The sequence below is a fragment of the Gambusia affinis genome, linkage group LG17 (assembly GCF_019740435.1).
Source record: "Gambusia affinis linkage group LG17, SWU_Gaff_1.0, whole genome shotgun sequence".
NCBI lineage: Eukaryota > Metazoa > Chordata > Actinopteri > Cyprinodontiformes > Poeciliidae > Gambusia > Gambusia affinis.
In genome coordinates, this window is record NC_057884.1 from 6067932 (window position 1) to 6088342 (window position 20411).

General features: G+C 38.4%; 1 protein-coding gene across 5 annotated transcripts in view; it reads right to left on the bottom strand.

Moving 5' to 3' along the window:
• Positions 1–9005: 9005 nt before the first annotated feature.
• LOC122819601 (electrogenic sodium bicarbonate cotransporter 1-like) overlaps positions 9006–20411 on the bottom strand; it is a 40681-nt gene continuing 29275 nt past the window's right edge. For 4 of the 5 annotated variants that reach the window (XM_044096431.1, XM_044096430.1, XM_044096434.1 and 1 more), the window contains 12 exons: positions 20148–20200; positions 19842–20027; positions 18857–18970; positions 17492–17653; positions 16174–16352; positions 15865–15937; positions 15296–15364; positions 14198–14371; positions 13360–13524; positions 13144–13237; positions 12780–12851; positions 9006–11829 (listed from right to left, as the gene is read on the bottom strand). In XM_044096431.1, coding sequence (XP_043952366.1) covers positions 12808–12851; positions 13144–13237; positions 13360–13524; positions 14198–14371; positions 15296–15364; positions 15865–15937; positions 16174–16352; positions 17492–17653; positions 18857–18970; positions 19842–20027; positions 20148–20200 — 1313 coding nt within the window. In that variant the 3' untranslated portion in view covers positions 9006–11829; positions 12780–12807. The remainder of the gene's footprint in view (positions 11830–12779; positions 12852–13143; positions 13238–13359; positions 13525–14197; positions 14372–15295; positions 15365–15864; positions 15938–16173; positions 16353–17491; positions 17654–18856; positions 18971–19841; positions 20028–20147; positions 20201–20411) is intronic. The other variant, XM_044096429.1, reaches the window with a different exon arrangement.

Genomic DNA, 20411 nt, shown 5'->3' on the forward strand with positions numbered 1-20411 from the left:
TTCTAGCATATATTGTCACTGGTAGCCTTAAAGAGTATAATCAATAGCAATCACTTTGATAGCCATTACATAACATATAACATCTGGCTTTGAGGAAATAAAGATTTAATTTGATTAAAAGTAAGAATATCCTTTCACAGATATTTTTCCCATCTTAGTCTTTTCTTTTTTGTACTTACTGCAAAATGTGGATTTATGCAGATGCATCTCAGTGAATCAATATTATTGCACGAACACATTGAAAAACTTCACAAACTGATGGTTTCAAGCACATATTTCAGCTAATTAAGATTGTTTTGTTTTTTTATGACAGCGAATGAAAATATTGAATTTCTTAAAAGATTATAATGTTACATCACACCAATAAAATTTTTTTAAAAAATATGAAAGCTTACGGTAATTAAAAGTATGTTTAAATCTTGTTCATAGGTTGTTATTTTCCAAAAGTAATTTGACAAATGAATCTGATTCATCTAACCCGGCGGTTTTCAAAGTGAGAGGCGCGCCTCCCCTGGGGGGCGCCAGAGCACTTTAGGGGAGGCGCGGTGCGAGGGAAAAAATAAACCGGAAAAGCTATCTGCTTGCTATCTACTGATGTGAGAGAAACGTCTTTTACGCACACGATCAACTCTGTGGATTTAGGAAAAAGTTGGTACTGTGGGGTGCGCGTGTGGAGCGGGGATCAGTGAAAATGTTTCCCCCCTTAGAGGATGTTTTGGCCAGTGATGTCAGTAACGTTATTGACGTCGGACCACTTTTTTCAGTAACAAGTAATCTTACGCGTTGCTATTTCAAATCCAGTAGTCAGACTACAGTTACTTATCAAAATCATTTTTGCGTTACTGTGCGTTACTATCTTCTTTTGTTATTTAATCGTATTTCCTCTACTCGTCTTGTCGAGTGACCGACGTCTCTATGCGACAGAAATGTAAACAATGGAGGGAGATGCGCATTTTGTTGGTGGAAAAACTGGAACTATTTTGAGTTTCTGTCGACAAATCCGATTATTATAAGCGGCTTTGGGCTTCATTTTTTTAAAGTCGCTTGCAGATTTGATGAGTGGCGGGTTGCGCCTTTTTGGGCTCGTTTTTGAACGTGAAGTTGCTCATTTGGGCTTGGAAATAAGCAGAGACTCAATAAATCCAAGAATTTGTCCGTCATTAAGATAGTTTTAGTCAGTCTCTCCCTGTTCATCATTTCCCGGATGATCCGTCCCGCTGTGTCTTTGTTAATGTCAAGTTAATGTTTTACCTCTGAATGACGTTGAGCTTCACGTTGAGCTCCAGAAAACTGCAAACATCGAGATTAATATGAACAGCGAAATAAACTTGAAAACAGCCACGAATGAACGTGTCCGTAGTTGGCAATAGTTATAATGGCAACTTAACGCCACTATAATTATTAATATTAAGATAAGTGTCACAAAGCTGTGCAACCATCTGAGCTGTGGAGCTGCAGGAGGAGCTCTGTGCGCTGAGCTTTGACACCAAGCGGAGGGTTGTTGTTAGCAGCTGCTGAAAGTGACTAAAAAGTTACTTTTAATGTAACTTAGTTACTTGCAAGTCAAGTATTCAGTAATATAACTAAGTTACTTTTTCAAGGAGTAATCAGTAATCCGATTATAGTTACTTTTTCAAAGTAACTATGCCATCACTGGTTTTGGCCAGAGCGGGGTTGAAGGTGGAGTTTTTACAACTGAACTGTGACATGGGGGGGGGCATTGTGCTCCTTGGAGGGGGCTCACCCTTTCATACTTTGAAAACCCCTGATCTAATCTATATCGTCATTTAAAGAGAGGCGTCCATGTTATTACTAGAGAATATTTCTGCATAACCTACAAAACCCAGGTCATGTAGCAATGGAAATCTCAAACAGAATCTGATGTAAATCCATAGTAAGAACATTTACACTGTAACTGTGTTATGAATATCAGAAGTGGGAGGATAAACAGGCTATCTTTAGGATTTTTCCTGTCTGAATGAAATTAAATTCTTAGCTATGCATTCACTGTCTGCCTGATTTTGCACACAATAAAGGAGAAAAACCAGCAAAACACAGTTTCATGTCAACTGTCAGACAAAAGCTTTTTAACAAAGCCGTGCATTGTGGTACATTGTGCCAGGAAGTGATGCGAGTCAACTCCCTATAATTTCCACCAATAGATTTTGCATATGAATTCATTACAGTAAGCATCTCAGTCGGCTCAAAAGTGTTTTCCTTTGAACACGGGAAGCTTTGAAGTTGATTTTATTTCTTTCCTCTCTAAAGTCAGGCACAAAATTATTCACATCCCTGCTAAATTTAGATGCGTTTTTGTTCAAGTATTTATTCAACCAAAAGTTGTTTTATTCTGCTAGAAAATCTCTCAAAAAATAATTAAATAATGCAGTAGAATCAAAAAGATATATATATGTATTAAAGCTGGGTATAGATTCGAATGCACACCATGATGTATTTAACTTTTCTCATCTTGGAAAGGAAAAACTTACTTTCCAGTGAGAACATGTACTCAAAAAAATAAACTTTGGGGGTTACAGTGAACCCTCACTATTTCGTGGTTCACCTTTCACGGTCTTGCTACTTCGCAGATTTGCATCGTGCATTGTGTTCTATACGTACACGTACGTAAAAACAGCTTGCCAAATTTAACATAATCAATGGTGGCATGTCAGTTTATAAGAATTATTTTGCCCAGAAGAAAAAAGAGCGACAACTACCAATAACTATGTTCTTCTCTTGAATAAACACACCTGAACCGCGGGCTTTAGAAGAAAAAAACGCTACAGAGCGGAGTCAGGATGCAGCGGCTCAGTCAGAAGAGCTGTGAAATACACGTAAGTCACTATTTGTCCTACTGTACTTTGTATTTTTTATCATAATAATTATTTATTTTCTCCCGTTCTAATCCAATGACTCGGGTCGCGGTGGGGTGGCGCTGATCTCCATGATTGGGGCACGGGAATCCGCCTTCAGTTCGTATTGATGATTAAAATTATTATACAGTACTTTTATTTGTTAAACAAATGTTTGGGCCTGTGAAAATGTTTTGTTCTTTGGTTTCAATGTATTATGGAGTATTTCATTGTATAGTAATTGTTACAACAATAAAGGTTACTACTTCGCGGATTTCACCTATCACGGGTTCTTTTAGGAACGTAACCCCCGCAAAAAACAAGGGTTCATGTATTAGATTAACAAAAGAATATCATGTACTTTTAACTCAATAATTTCATGTTTAAACGAAAACGTGATAAAATCATGTTGGATAAACATCAAATTCAAGCATTAATAAAATGTATTCAAGTTGAGAAAACGTGATCCAATTTAGTCAGATCAATCTCCTGCCGAAGAGGGTCTAGCGAGAGATCAGGACATCATGCGACATAACTGTTTTGTGCCTGGGAAAACTTCAAGGCTGTCTTAGTTACACATGCACAGATATAGATATTTGTTTTTCTCTGCAGGGCACTATTGGCATTTAAGAACTGCACTGTAACAAATGGCTGTAGAAACTAAAGCATGTTGAAAAACTTAACTTTAATAAGAAACTTGTAAAAACATTAACTCTTAACTCAACAATCCTCCTAATCAGATCTCTGACAAGGGTTCTCACTGCTATTTTTCTATTCTTCAGTGTCTCCCTGGTTTTCCTCCTGTTTGCTGCTGGACTCTGGAACACGTTCTTCTGATTCAGCCTCAGTCGGAGTCGTCTCTTCAGGGATTTGTGCTGGAGAGTTTGCATTTGCACCAGAACCTGACAATGCTTCATCTGCATGATCTCCACTGAAGAGTTCCTAAACCAGGGAGGCTTCAGACGACTCAGTTTCATCCAGAGCAGTCTCCTCTTGGCTGACTGCACTTTGCACACGTGGGGTGGCTGTGAACTGAGATTGTTTCTGGGTCACCATCAATGTCCTCCCCCTGAACTTCAGCCCAAACTTTCTCCAAGAGCCGTTTATGAATGGTACCAATGTCCTCAAGAGAAAAGTGAAAACCTGAAGCTGTAATGGCCTGGGCAATCAGGGAACGTATCAACAAAGACAATGAAACTTTCTCATCTTCCTTTGTTTCCACTGAGGAATCTGGCTTCTCACCGTCCGTCAGACATTGAGATGCCAGATGAATCAGAGGAATTCTCTGAAACTTCCTCAATAGAAGACAAAGGAGTTGAAAAGTTATTGAACTTTGGATACGGCCTGAACTCCTGTGCCCCCTGATGTGCTATGATGAAAAGCCCCTCCTCAGGGGGGCTGTCTTCGAACCATAACTCTGGTTCGAATTCCTCCATCTCCCAATCTAATAATTGTCCTGGAAGAACAACGTCTACTCCAAAGGTTCGCTGAGGTTTTAAAACCTGCACTTGCAAATCTTTGGAGACAGTATTCTTCATCGACAACATCAGAAAGGTCATCTGGAGGAACGAAAGGGTCCACCGGAGAAGTTTCATCAAAACATGGCTGTGTTTGTTGCCATGGCTGTCTGTTGTGATTCCTCTTCTGTCAGATCTTCAGTTGACACGAAGCCTTGAACGAAGACTGCCAAGGGCGAAGAAATCTCTCTCACTTTAGCACATCCTTCAACTGCAGGTTTGCAGTATGGTTCCAGTCTGATGCCAGAATGTCCTGCATTTTTTTCCACCTCGCTGCCCAGGGTCAGCATCTTTTTGGTGGAAGACGTTTGCAGTTTTTCTGGCATTGGAGCTACCTTTGCTGAATGTTTGCGAGAGAATTTGGAGAAGAATCCCCTGATCCTCCCTGGAGGATCTTTGAGCTTTGAGAAGAAGGAAGTCTTCTTAACGCTCTTGGATTTTTCAGAAGCGTACAGTCTGACGTGAAGGTCTTTTATGATGATTTTGGTTTCTTCAACCATCGTGTTCATGAGGAGACTTCTCGTTGGGTCGATGGAGTCTGAGGTGGAGCTCATTCTATCCACCACATATTCCACAAGTAGTTGATTTAACTTGTCTGTGTTTTTGTTACTGAAGTCCTTTGTAACCTTTGCAAACGCTTCAGGCACCTTGTTGCCAACAATCGCCTTGATGGCTTCGGTGGAGCATTTATCCTGTGGGAGACAATCCAGAACTTTGGACGTAAAAAGCTCCAAGATTTCTCCTAAAATCTGTACCAGAATATGGGTGGTGTCGCGATCTGGGTCTCCAGTAGACAGACGCATCCACTCCATCCAGGTCAGGTTGATGAACAGGGGATGATATCCCTCAAGGTGCTGACGGTGACCGCATCTTGAAAACTAATTTTACTAGCCATCATATCTCTATATGTATCCAGTTTGAGGAGAAACTTACAGATTTCCGTTCAACAAAAAGTGATCCATGTTCTGCGATACCCGAGTGCAAAGTGACGGTTACAGAAACAGAATGAGCAAATATAGACCCTGACGTATGACATCCGTTCATACGTCAAACGCATCAAACACGCTGCCCAACAGAGTCTTATGATGTCACGAATGGGGCATAAATTGCCGTGACGTCAAACTATGCACGTGGACGATTCGCCCACATTAGAGCCGCTTTATAGGATGGGCTGCTTTATGAAAAAGTCTGGCAAATATCAAGATTTATCTACAGAAATATTTATTATCTAAAAAGACTATTTTAAACAGGATCTACACAGCTGAACCGTCCTGGTTCTGATCTGAACAGAACCCCGGCGAACCGGTGGATCCTTTAATATGCATCCATTATGTCCGGTTTACAAGGGGAATGACGAATATTGTTCAATTAGGATTATTTTTGCTTAAGAAATTGAAAATGTAGAAAATATGGTTTATAAATATGCAAAATTCTTTGGTTTCCATCTTTAATTTGAGCTGATATTTTTTCTCCCTCTTCATCTTCGTTATAGTAAAAATTCATTTCAGGACGAGAGGTTTTATTTCTTTAAAGGATGGAAGTAAAAAAAAAAACAATTCAGTCCAACAATGAAATGTTTACAGATTTTTATTTTTTTTTAAATCCCGAATTTAAGCTGAAACCCTGGCCAAAAAAAGTTTAAAATATTTGATAAAAACAGATAAACTTGAATATTTTAAATATTTTTTGTTCAACCAAGGTGTTTATCTGATTTTTTTCTCACATTTTTCAAAAATTGTCTTGTTAATTATTTACACCCTTGTGATTAATCAGTTTAGAAGTCAAAACAACCCGTTCTTATGTGTAAAAAGGTTTTTTTTTATTTCATCTCATAACACCCTTTATCTTTTTGTAACAAGTTGTTTTTCTTTCCACCCTGTGAGGGCAGTGTGTAACACTTCAGCTGTCATTAGATCACACAGTGTGAAAGAGCACAAAGTCCAATCCTCATCTTCACACTTTCCTGCCACACGACTTTCGACATTTATGTTGACGTGAAAAACGCGATTTCCATTAAACAGGACGTCAATTTAATTGCTCGACGGACTAATAAAACCTGTTTCCGTAAAGACAAGAGTCTGCTTAGAGGGAGAGCGAGAGCCTTCCAGTGTGGTCTGCTTTAATGCCCTGAGGGAATCAACACTAATGGCCTCTCTCGACAGAGGAATGACACGAGCACTGTTTACAAAATAAAAAATAATCACTGGTGGCTGTTGTGATCCTCAGAGGCCACGGCATGGGAGATGTGCGTTATTACAAATCTTAAAGCTGGCGAGATGAAAGCTGCCGAGATAATATATATATATATATATATATATATATATATATATATATATATATACTATAATGTATTATATTATGATTATAATCATAACATATTATGATTATAATATATTCTAATGATTATAATATAATATTATAATCATTATGTTATGATTATAATATCATAATATAATACATGATATTGTGCCATGTTAGTTTCTATGTTGCCTTCACTTGTTGAAAGTGCTGTATATGTAAAATATGACTTAAAATTAATTTAACTTTTTCACTTTGCTCCTTGAAATTGGGCCTCTGTCTCTTTAAGAAGCTTCTGCTATTTTCCGACCTGCTTTCAGCATTTAATTAGAACAGTGTTTCTCCTAAAGTATCAGGAGTGTTGCACTGGTTAGTAGTCCCTATTATGAGTTCAGCAGATGTGCAGTTCTGCCAGGTGTTTACTAATTGCTGCTGCCGCTAGTCTGAAGGGGCTGAGCGGAGGAGGTTCTCAAAAAAACTCTTGAGTAATAATAGTTTTTGTTGAATTTAGCAATAAGTGGTCAAAATCTTTGACCACTTGACTATTGGTCAGATAAAGTTTCAATGTGTGCAAACTCCTATTCAAATGAGATTTAGTTCAATTTTTTTTTCCGACATATAAAAAGTTTTAAAAGTCATTTTTAGGAAAAGCAGCCAAACAGGCACTTTTTAATTAAAAACATTAAAGCGTTTCAAGATGTTTTAAAGAATATTCAAATATTTGAAAATGTTTCAGCATAAATTGATTTTATGCAGACAATACAGTATTTATTCACCTGTAAAGAGGAAAGTTCTTCAGCAACAGCTGAAGAGCAAATTACCTCACTTTGAACATGAAACAGTACAAATAGACAAATCTATCTGAGCGACTATCGCTAGTCGTATACATTTTGGCTGAAATAACATCAGTAAAAGGATTTTTGCACCGTCTACCAGTCTCTGACATCAGTGGAGACTTTTCTGTGTTCTTCAGCCTTTACCCAAACCAAAAGCTGCTGCACTATTTTCTGAAAACCTTTTAAAACATGTACCAAGTGCCTTTGCAGTCATATTCACATCTGTGCATTAGTATCACGAGTTCCCACGCAAATTATCGCAAAATTTGTATTACAGTTGAGGTACAATCTGAACGTTTCCAGCATTTATCAAATATTCAGAGCACTAATTATGTGTTTTTTATGTTTGAAGTGAGAATATCTTTAAACTTTGAGCAGGAAATAAAGCCTTCATCTGCCTCTCGTCTTCACCATGATTTTTTATTTATTTTTTTTTTAAGTTATACACGTTGCTAAACCTTTTATTTGGCTGTCAGTAGCAGCCTTAATACCGATACAGTTGTCTTACGAACGTCTGACGCGGCTTCAGTTTGATTTCAGTGTTCAGAAGACTCATTACTGCCCCTTGGAGGCAAAACGTGACCCACGACTGGGCAGCAAATGTGTTGGGGCTTTTTTAGACGACCCAAAAATATGTAAAGTTGTAGATTAACAATATGGCCATTATTTTTAAAACTCTGAAGTATGTTCCGTATCTTTGCAGGGAGTCTGACAACACATTGTGGTGATGCTGTCTGCAGATATACATCGAATATCTGCTGTACATCAGTAATTTAAAAAGCAGCAATAAAACGTCTGTGATTAAAATATTTTTCATGTCAAACCTCTTCTAGTAATTTTATTCATTCATGTTAAGGTTACATTATGAACTTTCGTCGGGGTCGCAGGTGTTAAAACTTATTTTATTAGCAATTGCTGAAAGCTTGGAAAACTATCCTGCTTTACAAAATTATTCATAGATTTTAGTTTTTTTATTATTTGCCTTTGTGTTTCAGTAGATTTTAATTTGAGCAGCGCATCATTGTAAAGTTAGAATAAGTTTTCTTTTATGTAACATATATATATATATATATATATATCTATATGTATATATATATATAGAGAGAGGGAGATCAGAAATAATTTGCACTAAACCTTTCCTGATTACATGAAAGATGCTTCTTTTCTGTTTGTGACAGCTGTCTGATTAGTGTCGCTTCAAAGAGAAACTCTCACTCAGCAACCAGAAAGGATGATCCTTTTTTTTTTTTTTTATCCCTTGGAGGAGTGAGTTTTTTTTTTTTTTTTTCATGTTGTCCGTCCACTGTGGCTTCACATGCTGCTTTGCTGATTCCAGATAATGAGCGTTCTCTCTCCCTCGCCTCATTTCGATCCACCTCTGTCTTCAGCTACAGTCGGGAAAGGCAAGAGTCTCATCCCTACTGGATCCCAGTCTACCAACAAAGTTTTGTTTATTCATTTAATTTAGTTATATATATATATATAAAGATGACAACAATGCATTTAAGAATGATTCTGATTGTTTTATTGCTCTCATTTAAATCACTACTTCATAGAAAAACACCCACACTTTAAGTCCTTCGGAGCAGCCTGACAGTTTAGCACATACGATGCGTGGCATAAAATCGGTTTCAGTGTCACAGCACGATAAATATAACAGTTATGTACAGATGACGGAAACAAAGAGTTAAACCTCTGGGGGCGGGGGGGTTGTTGGGAAGGGGAAAAAAAATGCAACATTAACAGTCATTAGCTTCACATTTCTAAAGATTAAACATACTGTGAGAGATGAATCAGAGCCGCTTAGCAAGACAAATGACAGGCAAAATAGAGTGTGCATGAGAATATCGTAAAGTTGGAAGTAATAAATATGCTTACACAGCTCAAATGATTTGGATGCATGAATACACAGGTCTATTTTAATCAACCTTGCATAAATCAGTTTGGTACCGGTGATGAGCATACTTGAGCCGGAACATTATAAATGTGTTTGCTAAATGGAAATCAGAATACAGTGCTGCGACAAGTATTTGTTCAAAATTACGTATTTCTTGTGTTTTGGCTATTCAGTCACATGTTTCAGATCATCAATCTAGTTCTAAGAGGAACCAGCCCCATGTGAAGAGGGTGAATTAGCTGCGTTTGACCACATGTGGATGCATTTTTAATACTCCAGTTTGTTAGAAATTCAGCGAATAAATCAGGGAAAAACAGAACAAGACCAAAACTACCGCAGGCCTCAATTAAGCCTCAGGGTTCTTGACTTAAAAACAAGAAAGAGATTGGATCAAAACAGCCATCATGGGAGAATTCACTGGCAAAAAAAAAATAAAGAACAGGAAGGTCAATGTCAATTTTTTCTAAAACCTACTTTGTTCATCCCTAATGCTTTTTTCTGTCACTGAAAGAAACAAGTGTAACTTTTTAGAAGTTATTTCTGCTGTTAGAGCATCTCAGGAACAAAAGAAAAGGGAAAATGCAACTTCAAGACCTGAACAAAGTGTAGTAATTTACAAAACCAGAAATTCTGCTCATCCGTTTATGACCTTCAGGTCAAGAACGTTGTGCAGCAGGACAGTGAACATCTGAAACACTCACCCAGTGAAAGTCCAGACTTTCCATTGAGATGTTGAGGAATTTCAATGGGATCAATTATTTTTCACATAATGTTGGGTTCATTTGTGCAGGTTTTTCTCCAATAAATAAATTGAAAAAGACAAAAGATTGCTGGTTTTGCTCACTGAGATTTTCTTTAGATGGTCTTTCACATTTTTATGTGGCCAAAAATGTCCAAAAAAAAATATCTGTAAGTAGGCAAACACATTTTGCAGCACCGTACGCATCTTTTCTGACTTTTTACTCCAAAAGACAATGAATCAGTAACCGGTCCAAATTTGGATTTGCATTATTTGAAAAAAAAAAAAAAAAAGACAACAACCTAAAAAGTATTTAAAGATTAAATATTAATCAAATCATCAGCCTCTGTATAAAATCACATTGTAAAATAAAAGCCACCTAATAAAAGAATCGATTGTCTCTCGCGCCAACGTTACACTGAATTCATGAGACGAGCTAGAATGCTTCGTTTCTCCTCGACTTCAGTGTTTGAAATATCATCAAAAGGACGAGTTGCCACATATTAATATTAATGCCATGTTCAGTTGTTCAAATACAAACATTAAAGTACTATCTTGTTTGTTTTTTATAAATCAGGTGGATTTACCCTTTCACATATCTGCTATTTCACTTTTTACAATGATAAAAAAAAAACAATAATAGTAATAATATAAGTCACAAAATGAATCTGACACTTATACAGTGCCAAATTGAGGGGATACGGAATAAGTCAGATTAGTGTTTGATCAGAAACCATTGCACAATAGAAGCATTTCAATAATAAAAAAAAAACAACAACAAAAAAACATGTCTGGCACCTAAAGAGAAGAAGAGGTAGAGCTACGTGAGGGCTTCATAAATCTAAGACTCTAAACAGGGAAACGACAGATGAGTGGAGGCAGACCACTGAGAAGACAAAGTGGAAAAAACTATGTCCACCTCTTGCATAAAATCCAACCAGCAAGCTATTTTATTGAGTTTAAATATAACAATAAATATATAGAAAAAGGAAAATGAGACTAGAGAAAAAAATTAAGATGAAACCTGTGTTGATTCTGAGACGAAGCTGCTATTTATTTTTTTTTTTCTAATTTTTGGATTTGTTGGAACAAATCTGTTAAAATATTTACAAGTCGGCTTGTGACTTTTGCATAGATGACTTTGTGTAGGCCGTTTTGTGTGCAACACGTGAACGGAAGACGCGGATCCCAGTGTTTGTGCATGCATGCAAGTTTTTCATAATAATAATAATAAATTAAAACTTTGGATATTGGTATGTACAGAGAAATGGACTTTAGCAAATCATATAATTACTATTGCTTCCAGGACCTCTGTTCATGTCTACAAACTTTATGTTTAATAAATTAATTAACAACACATACTTTCAAAAGTGAAGTCAGATGACGTTCTGTTTGATTTTCAGCCGACGACGCTGAAAACTCAGTACCACCAAAGTGTTAAGACGCAATACTTCCATCTATTCAGATTCAAATCCTTGTGTGAATTGTCGTTGAAATAACCGCCACGGATGTGGACTGTGGTAATAAAATAAAAGGTCAAATAAAATAAAACAAGAAGATGTTTGCAGTGTTGCGCTGTTTGAGTACAGATTTCTTTCACAGTTCAGTTTCAGAGCTCTTCCTGCCGAGGAAGCCGTTCTCCACCCCGTCGATCCGAATCCGAGGTGAGCCGTGTGGACCGCAGCCAAAACTGAGAGAAAGACACAAAAATGAAGTGACATGAAGCGTCTCCCCGTCTTCACGTCTCTCAGATTTCTTCGCATTTTGTCACTTTGCAACCACGAGCCTCAATGCGTTTTATTTTTTCTAAAATAAGATATAGAAAAATGTCTAGCTAGACGCTGGATTCAGCCCTGGTTACTCTGCCACATCTCAATAAACTCCTGTGCAAGTTTTGAGTCCAGTCAAAGTCCAGTACTGAGCTAAATTGGGAGTCTGTGGTGATACTTTGGCAAACTTCTGCTTAGGGCTGAAACGACTAATCGGTTTAATTGTGATTATTCAATTGTTGAAATAATCGTCAACTTAGTCAGTAATCGATTAATCGTTAACTGGAGCATACACATTATAAAAATGTCCATTTGCTAAAAGAACAACACTCAGAGTAGAAATTAAGCAAAAATTGTAGAAGAAAAAAATAAGTTAAGGTCAAAAAAAAATTGTAAGTATGTTCTACCAGAACTCCTCTAGTGATTTCACTTCAAATGTTTCAAATTCTGTAAAAAAATTAAATAAATATCCCATTAAGCATATTTTATTATCAATTATTAACCAGTCAAATCACAAAAAAAAAAATCAACAGAGGGCCTTTTTAAGCATTAATGTCTGAGCTTTTCACATGTTCATGTTAGAAATAATTTCACATCCTTCGCAATAAAACATTTTCCTATTTTAAAAAGGAAGTGACTGTGAATGTATTTTTCATATTGCATTAAAAAAAATCTTAAATAAAAAAATCAGCAGAATTGGCAATTTTAGTTATCCGATTAATCGTCAGAATAATGGGTAGATTAATCAATAACTAAAGGAAACGCTAGCTGTGGCCCTACGTTTGTTAACTCTTAGGTTCTAATTAGCAATGAATTTTTTTTTATGTAAAAACAATATAGGACAGCTGTGCAAAAGGAGGATGGTACTCACTTACACAGAGGGGGAGCCAAAGTAGTGTTCAGCACGGTGAATGGGGGTTAAGGACAGTTTGCGGCGAATCTCCTGATGGGGGGGAAGAAAAGAAAAAAAAACAGCAAAAATGTTTTGGCAAAATCCTAAATTTCAAGTTAGGCTGCACAAGCAAAAACTGGAGAAGGAAAAGAAAGGAAGCAAGCAATGTTTTTAATTTATTTTTTCTTAAGGTTCCAACATGAACTCATCCGCTAACGGTTTGAGCCGGGCAGGAAGTCAGAGTCAGAGCTAAAGGGTGAGCACGGCAGGAGAAGCTTCGAGAAGCAAAGTCTGAGTGGCTCTCTTAGCGAGAGCGAAGCAAACCCTGGCCAGTGGTACTCACTATCCAAAGATTTATCCCCCAACATGGGCTCCTGTTCCATCATCTCCATAGAGATTTTTATAGAGGGGATATTTTCATGGTAGGGGTAGTCAGACTGTGGGAGGACGGAGGGACAACATTAACCGCTGGAGAGCTACTTTCTGACACATCACATCAACAGTGGAGTGGAGAAAAAGTGCCATTTTTCTCCCATTTTTACTGTCGACTGTTACTTACGTAGTCAATTTCACTGTCGATGCTTCCCTTCTTCTTGTTTTTCTTCTTCTTCTCGTCCTCCTTCTTTTTCTTGTCCTTCTCCGGGATCACATCGTCCAGGTAGCTGAGGTCGTGCTGGGAGAACACGTAGTCCATGGCCTTCCGTACGGCAACTAACGCCAAAATCTAGGAAACGGAAGCGCAGGGAGATCATTCAAATCAAACTTTATTTGTATAGCACATTTCAGCAGCAAGGCATTTCAAAGTGCTTTACATCAAATCAAACACAAAAATACAATGCAACATAGAATAAACAATAAAAACAATATCAAGTCAGATTCCGTCATTCCCAACAGAAGGTTGGAGAATTTATCAATCCGTAGCAATAAGTATCGCGATAAATGTATTGTCAGTATCGGTCGATAATACATCTAACAGAATATTCAATGTAAAGGATATTTACTGAAGTCCTATTCAAAACAGTGCAGCATTTCTGAAGATGTTACCAGAGGAAAGGCTTCAGCGGCTTTACTTCTCATGATTAGATTGGTGGCATCAGCTAACTCACTCTTTGGTTACCTAGCAACAACCTGCAGAGTACTGTGCACGGCAACAATTTCGGTTTTCGTCACCGTGCCTCATAACAACTTAAAATATACAATGGCATGGAAAACCGTGGCTGAAGCAGGAAAGGTCACGTGACCAGTTTGGCAGTATTTACTTAAAACAAAAAACACCTAATAAACAAATTACTGATATCGACATCTAATCGATATAGCACGCTTTTCTCGCGGTACATTTTTCAGCACCGTCCTTCGCGCTTCAGTTTTCACTCGGCTACACGTCAGGCGATCCTCACCATGACGGGGAAAATGATGGCGGCGACGGTGGACTTGAGGATCCAGAGTAGAGCCAAGCATAGGACCTGGATGAAGGTGAAGAGGTGGATGCGTCTCTGGGGGACGTGGCGCAGGTAGATGAGGTCCGGCTGGTGCTTGGCAGGCATGAGGAGCAGCAGCAGACGGTCCATGAACTGTCGGTTTTTTTGTTTTCAAAGCAGACAATCAGATGAAGAAAAGTGAAATAAAAAGAAATCAACACTTCTGTTGTGGAGTTTTTTTTTTTTTTTTTACCCCCCACAAAAGCGTTCAGAGAAAGGCTGGCGGCTGAGAACTGGTTCGTAACTGGTTTTAATGGAAGTAAAAAGCAACAGCGAACAAGTCTGTCATTTTACAAAAGCAGGGCCAGCCCGTCACAAATCTCTTTTGGGCTGTTTGGTTTCAATTCTGACTAGAATACCCAACTTTTGATCAGTAATCTAAACACTAATGGACCAGAATCTACACAAGAACAGGTGATGCTATAGACACAACAGTATTTATGTGCCAAGAATATACAATTAATATATAGATGTAGTTACTCCTTCAATAGCTTGGCTCTCTTCAACTTATGTTGCTATGACGATACTAAGTGCCTACCAGTACTAATATTAATTCCTCTTCGCCATTTTTCCCCCATTACAACTACAGTGAATGTAATCGGACACTTTTTTGAAGAAGGGAGAAATGTATGTGACAGCCCAAAACAAAGTAGTGCATAAATGACAGGAAAATGATTTGAGTCTTTGTAAATAATAACAGTATTCTGAAAACACAAATTCATTTTGTATTTAATTCAAATGCGCAGTTTTCTCCTCAGACGACTCTTTATATGTTGTTGTTGTAGATCTTGTCACAAAAAGAAATTTTCACAATTATCCACTTTATGATGGTTTGCTGCACAAAGTTTCGACGAGCAACTGTAAAGTTTATTATTGCAGCGTCAACCGTGAGACGCATAGAGGGCTATGAAGAAGGCACTGTAAAATATAAGCTTTGTATAACCATCTTCTAAGAAGCTAACACAGCCATACGCTTATGTGGTGATTACCAATGCTAGTTAGAGTGAAGCAACTCACCTGGACACCATTGAGAGACGCCACACCCATATAGAGGAACACGCCATAGAGAACAGGCATCGGGATGAACTGCAGACAACAAAGCAAAAACCATATCTATCTTAAACATGCAAATGAATGTAGTATCAGTAGCTAAAGCTAAATTATAAATAAGAAAATAGAACAGTTTTGTGTGTTAAAGCTCCAGCTAGTGTAGGCATTAATACTTTAAAGTAGCTCACAAATAGCAGATTAGACAGCAGTTTGAGGAAAAACTACTTTTACAGAGCCTGGAAAACAAAATGGCCACTAGGGGGCGCAGCAGCTCCAAAAACAGCCTCCGCTCAGGTTGTTTCCCACCTTAATGAGGGAATGGAAACTCTACCCTCTTCTCCAACTGGAGCTTAAAGCCCTGATGAATGTGCCTTTTTTTCCACATCGAATTAGTGCAGCTACAGGGGCTACTAATCGGATGAACGGAAGATTCTAAATGATTTTTAAAAAATAAAGACAAGTGACGAGAGCTCGCCCTAAAAGGGACGGACTGTAATCCGTGTTTCCATGGAGGAATTAGGAGCTGGACGGAATACCTTCAGGATAGGAGCCATGAAGACAGAGAGTCCCGTCAGGAGGAACACAAAGATGCCAGTGACTCTTTGTTCCCTGGATGGGGGGGAAAAAATAGGAAAATCAGCATCATTTGTAAAGCCTAAAAGTAATTAGTTTGATTTTCACACACTGAGTGTATTTACATGCCACAAATGTATTTAAAAAAAATCAGAATAGGAGATTTTTAATAGAAGAACTTGGTGAGATCCTTCTCACAAATACTTGAAAACGCTTCAAAAACGGCCGTCAGTATGATGGAGCAAAAACATGAAAACGAAACAACAACTCACCTGACGCCCAGGAACTTGGGCTGCTCTCCGGGGGCCGAGGTCTGGGTCTCCATTTTCAGGGAATCGATGTGGGCGATGGAGATGACGGTAGCAGCTACGTACCATGGCAACCCCATGAAGGAGCAGAGTATAATCAGGACGGCCACCCAGAACAGGTCCAGGTGATAACCGGCCCCTTTCTGAGCACGAAGAGAGAGAAGACAAAGGGTTTCATAGGGTTATCTACTCGAGTAGACGGTACTTTTTCATTTTACTTAAATAATCCTATTATGAAGCATTGCTACTCTTACTACAGACAGATTTCTTGACACTCAACCCACAACGAGTGACTTGGTAGGATTAAAAACAAGTTTCTTTTTACCAAAGATTCACACACCTGCATCGTGTGTTTTATGTTGAAATAATTGTTTGGGGGGGGATTGTTCTTTTGATTGTCTTGGTTGTTTTGTACTTATTCACAGGAATTATTTCCATTTTGGCCTTTAAAATACCAACATTTCCACATAACTTTAGGTTTTGGTTTAGCTAATGATGTATTATTATGTTGTTTTTTTAAAATATTAAGTGATCGAAGTTTTGATCAGTTACTCGGTACTTGAGTTGCCTTTTAACCAAATACTTCTTTTTTTTTTTTTTCTTTTTTATGTATCCGAGGACTACCTTTTACTTTTACTTGAGTAAAAATATGTTGAAGTAGTACTACTCTTATCTGAGAAAAAACTTGGCTACTCCACCTGCTTCTGTTCACAGAGGAGGTTGGTGTTATTGGATGCTGATGGCTCCTGTCATTTGCGTGAGAGAGTTGCAGTGTAAACGTTTTCAAAAATACATTTTGAGAGGACTTTATGAAATAGACGAATGCAAATTAGTACACAAGGAGCATATCTTAGAAGTAGCAAAATGAAATGCCTGGCACTACTTACTAAATGTGTTGGTCTTTCACGTAACGTGGAAAAAGCTTAAACAGCTGTGAATATTTTTGTGTAGTATTGTATCTACCCGCTTTTGTGAATGAATGAAAAGCAGCTTAAATAATAAAAAAAAAAACAGTAATTTCTCCCCCATGTACTTAAATGCCTCATTTATTATCAAGCTTTTTGTCTTCACCGTCTTTTTTCCAATGTAATTTAAAAGTAATTATTATATACAGATCCAAAATATTTCTTAAATAAGTGGTTAAAAAAAAAAGAAGCTTTTGTCACTTCACAAGGTCAAAATGTTAAATTTTACTTTAAAAAAAAAAAAAAAAGCGATTACTGATGTAAGAGACGTAAAGATCTCCTGTGTACATTTAACAACATTCAGGTGAGCTGCCTACCTTTAGCTTGTGTTCTTTCCTGTTCACAATCACCGCAGTGATCTGTTGATCCATGAAGATCAGAATCGTGACCAAAAGGGCAGGAAGTGCAGCTGCCAGGTACACCCACCAGGGGTTTCCTCCAAACGGAGGAACAAACCAGCCTCGTGCTGGATTTGTGGGCTGAAAAAAAAAAAAAGCTTTAGTTGTAATGGTGAATCCACATGCAAGGACACGGCTAACATCCGAAGCATGAAATTAAGAGAGCAGGTACCCGAACACTCTGTAGGTTTCGATTACTTGTGCATTTGTATGTGCAAAGAAAGCCGCCTCTGTGCTCGCAACTAGAAGAGCGTCGGCTCTCACATCACCTGTGCTCACCTTTTGCCAACTCCTCCACGAAAATGGGAGGGCTGCGAGGGCCTGCCAGCCGTCCAACATTTGAGCTCAGAAATCCCCAAGCATGCCTGTGTCTTAGTTTCAAGGTAATATGTGTCCAACTGAGCAAACTACAAAGAGCGCATTGAGCAGGGGACTTGAAAGAATTAGGGAGTCTTTCTTGCAGAAACATGGATCATTAACGGTGTAATCTAAGGAAACAGCACTCTGCTCACCACAGCATCGGCCTTTGTCTAAGGCGGAGGGGGGGGGCGTCCAGCTTGCATCTTGGTGGGGGTGGCCCATGTGAGCCCCCCCACCCGGGGCTGATTTCAGTTCAAGAACGGCACGTTTAGCCAACCCAGCACAGGTGTCTGACGTAAATGGAGGCTATTCTATTTTTTTGTTGGGGCAAAATTATTGGAAAGTCAGATTTTCTCACAATGAAAAAAAATGTTAGCAATAAAACAATCACTGGTCTTTAAATGACCACGCTCTTTGCATTCTCTTGCAAGCAAGCACCACATCTATCCCTTTTTACTCAAAAGCCGAGTTTGATGCACCCGAATCTGCTTCTAAAGAATGTATTTAGCATGGATTAACCCAGCAAGAGTTTTCAAATAAACGTCGACCTAAATCCCGGTTTTATAGCACTGAAATTACTAAAGGTTCTAGTTTTTCCTGTTGATACCTAGAAAATTGGCAAAGCATCTTTTAAATACAGGAACAATTTTGTAGCTGTAATAATATCCACATCCCTTTCCAACAACAAATCTGACTACTTCATTTGTTTAACTAAAAAAAAAATATATAAAAAATCACATGCTTAGTTTATTGTTGAGTTGATAAAAGAACATTTTTTGGCCCTCAAGTCCTTTTGACTTGACGATTTTGGCCCATGTGTCAAAAAGTTTGGACAACCATGGTGTAAAGCATATCCAGCACCAAGACGTCAAGCCCACATTGAAAACCGTGCATACGTTTCTATATGAAATGTGTAGTGATTACCTTAAATTCACTAGGCACTATGAGCTTTGGAGTGTCCACCCCGACCAAGGCGTCAATGCCACAGAAGAGAAGAATGGTCAAGATGATGGCAAAGTCACTGATAAGCTTCCTCACCTAGACAGGGGACAACATCGCTGTAGGTTAGAGAGTTTATTTTAAGACCAAAAAATAAATAAATAGCAGATACTTAACAGTAATAATAACATTTTTCTAACGTAAGCACATACGTTCATTTGGGTTTCATGCGTAGGACCGACACAAATCAGCACACGCTTGTGAAGCTGGGAGAATGGTGTCAAATTTATTTGTGTGGCATATTTCAACAACAAGGCAGTTCGAAGTGCGACACATCGTAAAAACACTAACCGATTTCGAAACAAAAGATAAATATTACGTTTTGTCAAATGCCGTCATCAAGCAAATTTGCATCAAGTATGTTGATCAATATTCCACCTACTACTAATCAAAGGTAACTCTAAACCGCTGGGTTTCTGGTCTCGATTTAAAAAAGAATTCAGTGTTTTGGCATCTTTGCAGTTTTCTGAAAGTTTGTTCCAGATTTGTGGTGCATAAAAGCTGAATGCTGCGTCTCAATGTTTGCTTCTGGGGATGCAGCGTAGGCAAAAGACAAACACATGGATGAGTTTCTAGTTCTTGCTTGGACATTCGTCCTTTAATCCTAGAAATGTTCTTCAGGTGATAGAAGCCCGACTTTGTAACTAATTTCCTTTAAGTTTGTAATGTAAGTAATGTGGGCTCTGAAAGTTCAGAGACACCCCGATTTTGGACCTGGTGTACAAACAAAATGTCAGAAGCATAGAGTTGTATAGACCCCATAGAGTCAATAGTCTGCAGAACCTTTAGCTGCCAATACAGCTGAAATTCTTCTGTATGTCTACCAGTTTGCAGAATTACGGACTTTGCCCATTCTTCTTTGAAAAAGAGTTTCAGCTCAGTCAGAGATGAGATATTGTTCATCACTCACTGTTGTGGGGAAGAATCTACTCGTCTTGAACTTCTTCAGAGCCATGGAGCAGGTGTAGGTCCCAAAGAACAGGATGAAGGACATCAGGGTAATGTCAGGCACATAGTCACAGGCTTTTCCGACCAGCAGCCCTCCGAACTCCATACACTCATGCTGTGTCAGGGACGCCCAGGTGGCGTTCTCCGGCTGGAGAGGCCAGGAGTAAACAATGAGTTGGGTGAGAACATGTTTGAAAACGCGATCCCTGAATTCAGGCTGTTCACATCGTTCAGTTTTGTGTTTTTAGAGAACAAGGACACCACATACCAGATCAGTACGGTTTGTCCAGGCAGAAGTATCATGGAGCGTTGATGAATTACCTAGAAAGAAAGAAAAAAAAAGGAACAATGATATCTAATCAGTGAAGCGGGAACGCTTTTGATGTCAGCTGAGTCGCTCTTTGCCAGTTTAAATCTGATATGGACGATGGGAAAGATAAGCAGGGGTGTCATTTGTTATTTCCAACGCAGACATGCAAATAACACACAAGTCCGACACCATGACAAATTCAGCAACATCAATCAGTACCAC